The 14,720-nt window shown below is 36.9% G+C and overlaps 1 protein-coding gene across 15 annotated transcripts in view; it reads right to left on the reverse strand.

The window, feature by feature from the left end:
* ROBO2 (roundabout guidance receptor 2) overlaps positions 1 to 14,720 on the reverse strand; it is a 470,469-nt gene that overhangs the window by 75,784 nt on the left and 379,965 nt on the right. For all 15 annotated transcript variants that reach the window (XM_087756937.1, XM_087756931.1, XM_087756935.1 and 12 more), the window contains 2 exons: positions 10,770 to 10,891; positions 3,830 to 4,061 (listed from right to left, as the gene is read on the reverse strand). In XM_087756937.1, the coding sequence (XP_087613063.1) occupies positions 3,830 to 4,061; positions 10,770 to 10,891 (354 nt within the window). The remainder of the gene's footprint in view (positions 1 to 3,829; positions 4,062 to 10,769; positions 10,892 to 14,720) is intronic.

Below are 14,720 nucleotides of genomic sequence, written 5' to 3' on the forward strand. Positions count from 1 at the left end.
GTAGCCTGTTGTGGGAATCACACAACTTAAAACTAGGGTAGCAGAGGTGGGGACAAGGGACCGTACAAGATTACATCAGAAAAAAAATATTTTAGAGGAAAAATGACACATGTATTACTGTCCTGTGAGGCTGCCCATTTTGACAACTACATTTTCAGATGCTGGTTCAGCTGCAGAGCAAACAGTGCTTGGTAGAGTCCTTGTGACCTTGAATGATGCAGAGATACAGTGTACTGGAGAGAAGAAATGGAGCTGTGTTGTGGCCAATTTGACTCTTAGCCAGCTCAAGTGAAGCACGGAAAGGTGGCCTTGGGCTACTCCTTGCAATCGTGCAAAGCATAAAATTGGTGAAGTTAATAGTTGCATTGTGTATTTTATGGCAAGTGAAATAATTTGCCACACAGTAAAAAAATTAGCATTTTAAAAGTCTTCAAGTTATTCAATAACAACAAAACCATGAATAAATGTGTGTGTGTGTGATATTAATTAGAACAACATTCCACATGAAAATAATAACGTAAAAATAGCAAAGCTTAACACTGTATAGCTCATTTTTGTTTTTAAGTACAGTGGAACAACTTGCTGAAATGTATTTACTTTCATCCTCAAACACAAAGGACATTCAGAAATATAATTTCTTATATACACATACCTGGAAACGCAGAGAAGGAACGAGAGAGCGGAGAGTAAATGCTAAGGAAATGTAAAATGAATACCGTACTCTAACATTTAAAGAAAAACATACTGTATTCATTTGTCTTTGCATTTAAACTACATGAATATTCTATTTAATATTCTACCAGTGCATGTTTTTTTTTTTGTAGGATATATGGTAAGTTTGACGCAAAATTAAAATTGCAGCTCATGAATGCAGCTGAAAGTACCATTTTAAGAGCTGTACTAAGGCAAGAAGGAATTGACAGCAGCTGATGAAAACTAAGGAGACTTCCATTACCGACTATCATATTTTTGTGGTGACAAACAATATGCAGAACAAATACTACTCCACAAAGTTATTCCAAAAGACATTTAAAACAGTGGATGTAATTGCAAAAAAAATCATCTATCTTTAGAGCAGGTGTGAAAGAAATAGTGAAAATTATAAAATAATGTATTTTATTTAGCTCCTTTTTGTATGTGTATACACACATATGTATATAACAGCGCTGCATCCTCTCTCTAACAATACCACTCTGTAAGCTGGCACCGTGATACAAATTAAACCACTTGTCTGACACTGCTGCAGTTATTAAATAGACCACATTGAAAAATAACATTTTTAAAACCGTTTTCTCATTTCCTTTGCTGCTGGCTTGTGGAGAACACCTTGCCTGCTTCTTGACAGGTCAATTATTCCAGTGCTCAGCTTCTTCTTACAGATATGAAAGAACCCAAATCGCTGCTCATCTTTTCCAGACGCAGCCAAACAGAATTCCATTTTTTACCTTCACAAGGCCAAAAAGGCAGGAGATGGATGGATACTGAACTGTGACAAATGTCTGATCTAGAGGAAAAGTCTAACTGCAGCAAAATTGATTTTTGGAGGCAGGCCTCAGAAGTAACATTGCATGTAAAATTCAATCCAGCAGAAAGCTGCCACTACCTTTTGGTCGTACTTTGCCTTTACCAGGGTTATTTGTTTTGATGTTGCAAAAAACTTCCAATGCGCGTATCACTCTTCCAAATTATTTTCTAAAAATAGCATAGCTGACATTTTTTAAAAGTCAAGTCTAAACAAGCTCATTTTCAAAATGGAATCACAGGCGACACAGCAAGTGGGATACCTTTAAAGAGACTGCCATCTTTCTTCATTGGATGAGAAGCAAACCACTGTCATTAAACATTTAGTTGGTGTTATTTTTGAAATATATGAACACCAATATAATTACAAAGGTAATGTGAGGAATTAAAGGAAATATCTGTAGAACCATAGCTACTGAATATCTTAATTTTCTCATGGAAGTACCTATCTTTGTCACCCAAGCAAGAGGAAGAATTATTTACAGGGGCTGACAGTTGTCTGGTGATAATACTACGTGTTATAGGCCAATGTTTTTTTGAGAGAGATACTTGTAAACAGACTCCTTGAAGGTTATATTAATCTACAAAGCGGATCCTAGGCTGTGAGTTATACATATCTGTAGGCAAGAAAAGTTTTTTAAATCTTCACTATGTGGAAAGTTATTCCACATGAACAAAGTGGCCTTTAAAGTAGGAAATTACCTGACAGGCTCTACTGGGAGCTGAGGTTTATAAAAGAAAATGTCATTCCTCAAGTATTTTATAGAACAAGACAGGAGGTACAAAATCTTCTTTCTTTTTCAGTAGTTCTTAATTTACCTTTAGCAAGAGACTGTTAGATGAACTAAATAAGCAACAAAAATCAATTGAAATTGGACAAGAAGAAAATCTGCTAGTGAGGGGACAAAATCCTACATTTTAACTCTAGAAAAGCAATTTCACCTGTGGAAAGCTTTTTTCAATTTTCTTTTTTTTTTTTTTTTTTTTAAAGCTTTGTTCAGGCTGCTGCAAAGATATTCTTTTCCAACTGATTTAGGCTTTATAGTCTGAACAAAGAAATGGGAACCATAAAGTCCCAAATTCTAAATCAGACTGGAACAATGCCTTCCTACACGCTCTTCTACATGTTGCAGGACACTGAATTTCCTCATCTACAAAGTGCAAAGGGCAACACAAGTAAGGATTACTTACTTGTTGGGCAATAATCATAACAAATCAAAGAGAAAAGTAACAAGTGAGTCCATTCTAGAATTAAAAAGTACTTGGCAATCAGCACTAAATTAAACCTCAGGAGACTACTGTAAATGATTAAGATGCATATTCAATAGGAAGGAAAGAGTGCACTCAAAACCCACAGAAACCATATGAGCATTTTGAAACTTCACCAGTATTTCTTTCCCTTGCTTTGAAAGAAATCAATGAAACAGAGAGAAGATGAACCCTCATTGCTATGATCATCCTTCTACTTTTAGAGGAGAGATTCTCCAGGCAAAGGTTGCGTTAGATAGGAAGCAAGATAGGTTTCTTGTACATTTCTAAGAGAAAAAGATAAAAATTACTTATATCTCACCTCACTCGCTTTACTTGTCAATAAAAAAGCAATCCTGGAGTCCATATGTTTTAGCAGAACTATATACCACGCTACATACTACAGATAGAAACGTTTGTGCATTTCAGTAGTGTAAACTGTTTACTATGTCTGCATCCTGCATGTTTCACAGAGGCTTGAAAGGTACTTAAGGAAATCCTCCGAAGGACTAAATAGGGCAGTTTCATGAACGGTGTGCTAACAGAAACAATAAAGTGGCATGCCCTTGAGACTGGAGTTACTTCAGACTAGTTAAATACCGGTCCTTCACTGTCCCCATTTCCCAACCAAACTGCTCATCTACATTATTACCCATTCAGAAGGACATGCTTAATATCAAACACTCATCTGTAAAAGGTTTCATTTATTAGTTTTATTTTCAAACTGCAGACCAAAGTCTTTTATTGCAGCAATGCTGGTTGTAAAAGAATGGCAGCAGTGCATACTTTTTGGAAGACCCAAAGCCACCTGTACGTTAGAAGGATGTATCAGCCAGAAGAATACAGGACTGGCCCAGTGCTTTCTCATGGAATACTTAACAGTACAAAACTAAAATATTATATTGAATTCTAATGCCAACCCTTTATCTAACAAACAGAAATCATGTGGAAGAAATAGAGCTGAATATACACATACACACAATAACCAAAATGGTCACTCTTGATTTCACCTCCAGTGCTAGGCACAGAAGCCTGTTGCTCTTCTGACCATTTTACTCACCTTCCTCTGTGGTACGAGCAGACTTTGATTCACTGTCCATTCCTTGGAATTCATTGAAATAAGGGCGAACTTTTATTTCATAAGTGACTCCCTTTTTCAAGCTGACAAGGACAGCACTGCGCTCAGTTGGGACTTTGACCTCCAAATTCTGCCATACAGCTGGAGAAGGTAGGCCAGATGTTTGGCGATACATTACTCGGTAGCCCTGAATAAACTGGGATTGGCGGTCAACCTAGAAATGGCATTAAATAACACGTCAATAAACATATTAAAGTAACGAAACTGTATAAAAAGAAACCATTTGCCTAGAATACTTTTGTCCTGGTGAAAAAGAGAAACTTGACAGTCATTTAAGATGCTCAATTTAAAAATCAGACTGCCTTCTTGTAAGTCACTGTTGATGAATTGTCTATAAAGTACATTTTTCTCACATTACTTGTTATAGAACATTTCTTTCTATTTTACTTTCTCCAGCTCTATATATCATGACAAATACCACCTTAAATCATAAAACAAGGTCCCACCCCTGCAACAAATCCTGAAAAGAGAACTTTGGCATAATGCTTACTGCATGTAAACTTACTAAGCACATCTTGGCTACTGATGTGCTGAAATACGAGAAGTAAAGAAAAACAAATTCTTTTGAGAAAAGGACAAGTCTTTGAAGATACCCTACATGCTTTCAGTTAGTCCATTACTTGGCTCATAGCTCATCTTTTCATGAGATGCTTGGGGAAGTAAAATAAACAAAAGACAGATGCAGAGAAAACAACTTCCAAGGACATGTGCTGTTTCTTGTGTTCACAGTCTAAGCAGTCGCTTTGCATCCCGGGGTTGTGATGCTCTCAGGCCATAATATGGAGACAGAATGTTGTTTTGGGTTTATATTTTATATATTGCTAGGCAAGCACAATTCAAGATTGGACCATACATAGAAGTTTACCAATTCTAACCTATCATAGCTATAAATAGGATTTTTTTTTTTAAGGAAAAATTTAAAATGTGTTTTATCTTGGAGATGTTACATGCAAGTTTTCTCTTGGGAAATAAAAAGGCACAAACCAAAGATTTGAGCTATTATGATGTTTGCATGAATTTTGCCTGAAAAAACTGTCAAAACAATTTGATGGATAAAACCAAACCAAACCCAGCTGCTTCTGTAGCCATCAAATATACAGCCAAAGAAAGTGCAGCACAAATAACAAGACTATACAACTAGCTGCTTGGTAAATCTCTGGGTTATAACTAAGATTCAACAAGTAGGATTTCTTTTCTGTTCTTGACAATTTGCTAGCTCCAAAATATTTCAGAATTACAGATACATTTGTTTGACTTCTCTTAAGAATAAATGAATTTAAGGCTGAAAACACAAACCAAGGTCTATTACGCTTCTCCTGTAATCTTGTTACAGTTTATTGAGGCATTCAGAGGGGACACAGATTCTTAGACATTAAAAAGCAGGGCAAGCAGGAAGAAAGCTTTATTTATGAGAGCAAAGAAGAAATGTCTTTCATCAAAACTGTCACTGTTAAAAACCTTGCAACATATGTTACAACAACATTAAGCTTGCATTTTATAAACTTCTCTACATTCACTTTAAGTGAATTTATGCAGCGAAAGAGGGATATAACTCACAATAATAGCTTGTTAATACCGAAAGAATCAAGCTGTGTTTTTAAGAAGAACATTAAGCAGCTGTTTCCAGATGAAGGGAGTCTGTAAATCAGAGTAAATTGTTTTTATCCATGTTTGACTTTCATTAACTAAATGTTTTACGGACATAAAGACTTTATGAACCTCGTGTTTACTAAAAAATTCAGCAAGAATAACACTTTCATGCACTTTGTAATACAGATTCTCAACTTAAATTACAATATAAGGCTATGATGTTTAATAATCAAACAGTGAGGTTGATTCCTGCCTAACTTCTGAGTTAGAAGCTATGCTGACAGACGTCATAACTTTGTTAGAACTTTCTATTTTCTCTTTGCTGTGCTTTTAAGCTCTACTGACTGCTGCCTAGTGGAGAACATCTGAAAATTCAGAATTGACTAGGCTAACAGTAACGTTGTGTTGCTGCAAAATGGTATGGAAACTGTTTTGTACGGCATGGTACAAACACAAATGCACCCACCAACTCACTGAGAAGAACTGGATGCCTATAGTATACCTGTAGTGTACTAATTTTGAGTCCATCACACTTTTGTATCTACTTACATATAGGTAATATACAAATAATTCATACACCTCTTTGCCTCCTACACTTCTAAGTTCCTAACCTAAAAGACTAAACAATACAAGGAATATGAAAACAGAATGCAGTAGTAAACAAGGTTGTCATGTATATGGCTGCTATAAACTAGCTTGATTTGGGGTTCACACAAGTTTCACAGAGCTTTCAATTAGAAGTTTGATTACAACAGGGCTGAATGATCTGCCCGAATTTCAGATTATTGACAGTGATTCCATTGTTCAGGGTCTGGGAGGGTACTTATGAAAGAAAATACTATGCATTTTTAATGTTTTCTATGAACATCCAGTTGCATTCAATATCAAGGAGAGGATACAAAGCTCTCTCTCACGCCCACTTAAAGCTAGTCTGAAAGAACAGGGCCTTTCACATGATCAAAATGTTGGGAAACTACTCAGAGGGCACTTCACTTGCTGAGAAAGGTGGATTTTTTGTTTTGTTTGGAGTTTTCTGATTAGTAAATATTACTCTTGGACAATTACCTGGATTAAGCAGAGATATTTGTGAGGTATAGGACAGGTATATTTCACATATACATATACGCACGTATATATGTGTGTGTACGTGTATATGTATACATACACATATACATACATACGTGTATATGTCTATATATACATGCACACACAGTCATATATAATACAAAGCCTGTGACTTCATCGTTTCCTCCATTTGTTATGTGGTAATTATGTGTCATGCCAACAGCAGGCCACTAAAAATATGCTTAGCATTAAAGAGCTGCATTCAGCTGTGCTAAGCATCAAACAACTCTATAGGTTTGGTACACATTCACACATAGGCAGAGTTGCAGAAACATGCACCGTGATTTGACGAAAGAATGGCATCATTTCTAGGTATTCTCCTTTCTCTTTTTTTTTTTTTTAAATGGTTCCCGCTTCCTCATACAAAGTCCTCAGCATTATTACAGAGATTGCAGGAACTCTCTGCACTGAACACTGGGATCAGAGAATATTTCCAGTCTTCCTGTGACACTCCTAACTACTGAATTTGTAGAAGCAGCAGTGACATCCACCCAAAAGAGCTGCAACAGTTGCCGATCTAAAGATACACTTTCTCCCTCAAAAGACAGATGGCAGAAAATGCAGATGCTCTTCTAGAAGACAGAAGAGAGCAATTACTGGGTAGGTTCTGCTCAGCACTGACCTAATGCTTTAAGGCGACCTACAAGCATAATTGCTCCTGCATGTTCCTTCTCACCCCCTTTTACGATGAACACGTAGTGCAGGAGGTATCTACAAAACTGACGACAGCTCTCCATTTCTGCAGAACAGGAAAGTCATTTTCCCTGCATGTTCAAATCTGCACACACCGCGGCTGAACATGAGACAGGTTCGATGGCTATTAGATCATTCAGTTAGGCTATTAGGTTGTTAAAATATGGCAAGAAACTCATAATGCAGCTTATGCTGCAAATATAAACTCCTTTCAGGCAAACCTGCTAATCTGCATCCTGAAGACATTTTGTAATATGCTCTGTAGTATGTAAATTTCTACCCCAAAATACCCTAAGAAATACTCTGCTCCCACATGAATACTCACAGCAGTTCTCTATCTGGGCAGAATACCTTGCACACTGTGCTGAACTCACTAGTACAGACTCACAGTAATGTCTGGAAATTCAAACAGCAGTAGCATTTATCTGTCCTACGGGAACAAGACAAAAGGTAACGATACACTGGAACACTGTCTAAAGGACTTGACTCTTGAAACTTCCAGTGAATTACGTTCATTTAAAGTCAATGTCAAATTAAAAGACAGAGGTAAATAAATTATACTTCTGCCTGGTAGCCTCCTAGAAGGCAGTCAGGATTTCCAAGCAACAATTCTTTTGCCGTATTCAAGAACTCATTTTTATTCCTGCTTGTGCCACAGGGCTCCTTTATAATGCTATGAAACTACTCACATTTGGCCACTAATGAAACTCTGAGTTTAATGCCCAGTGAGGCTAGAAGTGCTGAACTATAGTTGAGGTCAGCTACAAAGGTGCTTGGAGTACACCATAGGCTGTTGCAATGCAGAGTGTTTTGATAAAAGTAAAAATAAATCAGGCCCAAGGTTTAAAATTAGCCATTTGATAACAGTGGGCATATCTGATTCTGTAAGTCTCATCAGCAATAAATATCTCTGCACCTCACCTCTCTATGTGTAAAGTTAGGATAACGCCACATTTTTATCATTGTGATGTTAAATTCAGTATTATTTGTGAAGCACCCAAATGTTACAGTTGAAAGCATGACAGATAAGCAAGCATGTGAGACAAACTGATAATTTTTTATTCAATGCAAGGTTTCAATGGTATGAATTTAATAAGACTTGGCACCACACAGTGAATAAAGAAGATAAAAAGAAACGTTGAATAGCTCCATGAAGAAGAGATCCTGTATGTGACCAGATAATTACAGCTACACTTTAATACTTATGCACAAGAGGAATAAATTTAAGTGACAGTGAAAACCTAACTTCTGACATTCCTCTTCTTTTTAACATTGACTTTGTAAGCCTTTTAAAACAGACAAAATGTGTGTGTATGTACGTGTGTTTTTTAAAATTGCAACACAGTAGCAGAGAACTATTTCTGAAATTTTAAACTCAAATTTGAGAAAAAGAGAAAGTAAAACCAAAACAATCTCAGAAAGAAGGGAGAAATTGGTGTTAATTTGCTGGGAGTCAGGATGCCAGAAACTCAGTAATCAAGGACGTTCCTTGGCATTCACTCTTTGAATTGCAGAAAGTCAACACAAAGAACCTTACGACTCTCATGGCACTTCTGTCCTTTTGTATGATAGCTACGCTATCTAACCATTTTATATTAATAGTGTGGACTTTAGTCTCTGGATAGAGTGGCTTTTTTCCTAGAGACTATGGTTAATTAATTGGTTTTGTTCTGGTTGCTGGAAAGTTTCTAATTAGCTGTTCCAGAGAGCTTTTTTTTGTGTATTTCTTCCCTTGGGCAATTCCAAAATGTCTCTACAGAGGCCTGGATGCTTGTCAGGTGGCATAGGGTCACTGCTTTGAGGGATCCTCCCAATAAGCTGATATCCATAGCATCCCTAACAATTTACCTTTACCTTACCATGTTTTCTTCACTCATTACTTGTTAAGTAGGGGCACCAAGAGACTCTTTTAGATAGACAGATAGATACACCCTCCCCCCCACCCCCCATATATATATACACACATAAATACCTATATATATTTCATTATAATATAATGACATCGGTTACATTGCGTAAAACTGAATTCTGTTTATATTGGGGCTTTCTTTTGCAGTATATGCTAAAGCAAGGGCAAGCCTATGAAACCGTATTTCTGATAGCTGTCACACGCAAGAAAGGACTTGAAGTAGCACCACACGGATGCGATCCAGGTTTACAATCACTGGCTGCTAACATCCAAAGTTCCTAAACTACTGACCCATCTGCTTGGGTAGATGTCTGCTTGGGCAAAAGGGTTTGCTACAAACATTAGTCAGCCTGTCCTGGAGTTACGTAGCTGAAACAGACAGCATTTTTAGAAAGGCAACCTGCATGTTGACATCATCAATGGCAAATTGCAGTGACACATTTTCTAAATAATCTTCTGAGAAACACAAATTTGTGGGCTTCTCTATTTATTCTAATCTGCTCCCCGACCACTGAAATCTGTCAGAAAAAGGGTGGTGCATAAGTCCCCGTAAATATGGCTAAGTTGTGCAAAACCAACAGTAATCCTTATAATACACAATCTATCACCACACTTATCTCCTGTTGTATAATCCGCTGTATGCATTAACCTCTTAGCAATATTACATGTAGAAGAAAAACCTTGAGTATTGTGAATACCCCTTTAGCAGAATTCATCCTATATAATACAACTGTTTCCGTGACATCCAATGCAGTACTATTTCTCCCATGCTTCCACCCGTGGCTCTCCTTCCTCTGGGGAAGATGCCCCAAGAGCAAAGCACTCTTTTCTGATGTGCACTGCCCTAGGAACTCTTTCTCTGCTTCTACCGTTACAAATCCTTTCCTTCAAGCCTCAGGAAGGGAAACATAGCATTTTGAAAGCCAAATACTATATCAGAAATTCTACCCAGTAGTTTGATCCCTCAAATAGAAATGTTGTCAAGTACTGCCAAAAAGATTCTGGTCTTCTGTAATGAGAGGATACCCACCAACTGTGGGTAAGGCTTATTCTAGAAAATCAGATGCTACATAGTGGGTCAGGCATCAGCACCACATGCTTCTGACTTCACTACAAGTGCCCTATAGGAAAGCTATTTTTGCATTTTAGGGTCACCAAATAATAGGGTATTGTCAGAGGTCCCTATGCCTTGAAGTGGAAAGTGCTTTTTCATACAGCAATTTCACATTGATATTTAACTTTGATTATTTTTTGACATGCACAGTAATGAGTCCAGAGATCAATTATCCTTTAGATTATGGTGTTAAGCATATTCATTTTTATAATATCCTTCTAGTCAGACAGCTAGCTTGCTTTGAGCTGAACACTGAAGACTTTGAACCTGCCTGACTTGAAAGAGAAAATAAAAAGACCATTTCATTACCACATATATATGCCTGTATAATGTTTGAAGTCAAGACTGGAGCTTTTCAGGGTAGTAAAAAAATGCAGGGATAAATAGGCAAAATTAAAGTACTATTAAGGTAATAATAACAGAAGCCTTACCGTCCAGGTGACTTGAACTGTCGTGGGTGTCAGCACAACAGGATTATGCAGTCGTACAATGACGTCTCCCAGTTCTTTCTGGACTTGCCTGTGATCCACACCTTGTGCTGGTGGGCTGATATCTGCCAGGCCAGGTACACGCATGACAGCGTTATTTTAATGAGAAGAGTTACATATGGCATCAATAAGAATTACGGAATAGCTTAAAGACCTGATTTAAACACCCTTTATAGTACTGTTTTTAAAACAATATAGTACTAAGGTTTAAATATAAACTCCAAAGCATATCAAGTAATGGAAACAAACCATTCACCTTTAGATGCTTAGGAAATAATGAAATATAAAGATGTTTAAATGAGTATTCAGACTTAGAATCATAGAATCGTTAAGGTCGGAAAAGACCTTTAAGATCATCGAGTCCAACCATTAACCTAGCACTGCCAACTTGATGGCAAAGTTTTCTCAGATCTGGTGATGAGAGAGACGCAATATTCACTAGTTCCAAGATAATAATAATGTTGCCCAGATGTCTGGAACCAAACTGGTTACTATAATTGAAGAAAACGAACAGGGTTTTTTTTATCTTCTTAGAGCATACATGACATTAAGTCATTACATGTTTCCAAACTTTCACTAAGCCTCTGCTCCCCACATACCATGCACACAAGAACCAAACACTAAAAATAGCATTTCCTTCTGCAAAGCAAATTTTCACTTTACAGATCTAGATAATGAAATCTAGTGCAAATATGAAAAAAGAATTAATTTATGAAGCCAAACTGATTCTAATCTAATAAAAGGCCAACAAAAGCACTCTACCACAAAAATTTTCTCTTAAAGATTATGTCAAAGACTCCTTCAAGTGCATGGGGAAATTGTTTATTCTAGTCAAACTCTGAAGGAATTTGATCACTTAGTATGCATCTATGGAAAACTGTGACTCCATCTCCAACATCACATGTGACCCTAGTACCTAGTCCTTAGGGACCACATTTGGGTTATGCCATTGTGTTAAACTGAATAAAGCTGTATTACCTTTGCTAAATAGGAACTGCAAATACAAAAAATGTGTCAGAAAATGGAGGAGGTGTGCAATGTGTCTTTTTAGTGATAGTCCCTGGAAATAATTTTCTGTTACATTGTGCCAAAAGGAGAATGTTAGGCTATACCTGTCACCTAGCTAATAATCACCATAGCATGTCCCTTCCCTCCAACTTAGACAGAAACGAAGGTACTTCCTAGGAGCCAGTGAAGTCTGCATCCCTTCAATGTATCCTTCAAGGATCTTACAACACCATTCCTGGTCAACAGTTACAGATGTCCTTCTATGTCAATTGTCTATGTGGATTGCATAATGCCTGTTAGAAATACACATACTGATTATTTCTGCTGGAATTTGCTGTAATTTTTCCAGAAGAGGGGATCTGGAACACAAGCACAGATTATATTCAAAAAGGCCTGATACATTATGGCCATGCCCGTCTAGGCATCTGTGAATTCTGCTTGGTTTTACCAGGGGATTCACTAGCCAAATACACTTTCCCTCTTTTTGGATCAACATCATGTCCTTGTGAAGAGAATACATACATAAAAGGTCTTTTTCCCCCCTCTGATGGTCTTAGATATGGGATTATGCAGCGTGTGATTTCTTTTTATCTTCTAAATATTATTAAGAAGAATTAATAGCGTTCTTAAAATTGAAACATTTAAATATAACAACTGAGTTTGAATCATGTGCCTCCAGATTTCGAAAGGAAGTAGTTTTTGTTCATCAATATTTCAGCTTCATAATTCTGGATTGTTATAGGTTCTGAGCCACCAATAAACAATACTGCCACACGCTTCTACTGCTATTCAAATGAAAATGGCTCCATGGATCTCCAAAGGGAACATAATGCAAATATGGATGTCAGTGAAGGAGCTTGTCTAGCAAATTATGCCTATTTAAAGTGACCATGAAACAGAGAGATATAATAAAATAAATCTGTAAGACAGCAACTCAGACTGGTTTACAGGATGATAATTTATGCTGCTTTCCACAAAACACAACGATCCTTGGTACAAAATACCTGCAGCTACCCACGGCTACATTTTACATTAAGTCATCCTGTGGTATACAACCAACAAAGTACCTATATCCCCTCAGGAGAAAAGACATTTCTACATAGTGTGTTTGTATGAACTGCATTTCATCATTTTAATGGGACATACGTCCAGAAGTACAGCAATAACACGGGCTAATAACAGTAAGAAATGCGTATCAAGATGTACGTGTGGAATTCTGTTTTCTGATACACTTGGAAACATATGCATATGCGATGCTTACAGTGTAATGTCTTGTAAGGTCATTTTCACATTACTAGGAGGCTCCTGGTGGAAAAGCAGGTGATCTACCTATCAGGATATTGTGAAGTACTGGAATAATAAAATCATGACTCAAGCAAAACTGGCTCAAGAAGCTATATTCTGATCAGTTAAGAGTCTCTAAAATTAAATTGGTTATATGTTTTCTCTAATGTCTCTTTTAACAGCTTCCACTGAACTTATTACTAGTTGCTAGTAATTTAAATTCCAGGGATGAGATTATATATGGTTTCTTTAAAGTGTTTTTTAATATATGATTTGGTCTGTTAATAATCAACTCTTAATTACTGATTTCTCTGTCCTTATTTGGTATAAGTCATATAAGGTAAACTTTTTGAAAGTGCCTGACTGTCTACTTGCAGTCCAGTGGTGAAAATATGCGTAAGATCCTATTACTTGTATTTGCTATACTTACTACCAGAAAATTAAATGCTTAGCTATTAAAGCTACCACAGACACTTGTTGCAAATTAATATTATATAGCACTGTTATAGCTGCTTTTTTCTTCCTCGATGGCCACTGTGAATAGGCTTTCTACTGTGTGCCAGCTTCTTCTGTGAGCCTGAATTGAATTCAAGCATAATTAGAAATCACATCAAAACATTATGTTAATTTTCAATTGATTTTATGATTTAATTCTATTAAACTGCAGGCTTGCAAAGAAGCTATAAATCCTGTACATGTCTCAGTGTGCTTGACTGCTAAACAGCTTCTGGAAATGGAAGCTGCAACACATGCTGCAGCTAATTAAAAGACATGTTTTTACTGAAATCAAATTGCTTGTCAGTATGTCAGATAAAAAGTCTATACCTGACACTCAAATGCCAAACAAAGTTGTTTTTTTAACTAGGTGATAAGTTATGCAGACTAAAAGGCTGGTGCAATGAAAAGCATGAGTCACCCTATAATAACGGGAGAGCAAGAAAGAGAAGAAAACTTGTGATACTCCGTGGATAGTCAAACTACAAAATCCCCGCCCAACTCACTCCTACAGCTTTTCAGAAAGCAGCTCTGTTTCTCCTTTTACAGCAATGATTACTATTTTGAGCAGGTAATTATTAAGGATAGATTTACTCAGGAATAGACTGGGATTATAGAGGCTGGATGTGATGGTTATGCAATAAAGAAACACCACCCTACTCTTGTTCCTCTCTTTCCATCTAGGACCAGCAAAGGACCCAAACCACTTACACATGCTGGAGGCTGACACAGGATGCACTCTCCATGCACACTTTTATAACTTCCAGAAACAGAGACAGAGGATCTCATTCTAAATTAACTGTGAAAGGAGCTATTACTTTGGACTTGAAAAAATTATGATTCCAAAAAATTATTAATTCCTGTATTCCAACCTGCTTAACACAGAACTACACTCTTTAAAGACGTATTCAAGCAATACGTTGACAAAGCCAAAAAAATACATGCTGTGAAGAGAAATTTGTTTGTGGCACTTATATGCAGTAAGAGCTTGATGTAATGTGAGCAGAATTCAATAGTCAATTCAACAGCAATGGAGGATCAGAGCTATCAATTATATCACCACTCTATAAATGAGGAATTTCACTTCAGCCTTCCGTCTTGGTTTAT

The sequence above is a fragment of the Nipponia nippon genome, unplaced genomic scaffold (genome assembly GCF_047370975.1).
Source record: "Nipponia nippon isolate SJK-2023a ecotype South Korea unplaced genomic scaffold, ASM4737097v1 scaffold_2, whole genome shotgun sequence".
Classification (NCBI taxonomy): domain Eukaryota; kingdom Metazoa; phylum Chordata; class Aves; order Pelecaniformes; family Threskiornithidae; genus Nipponia; species Nipponia nippon.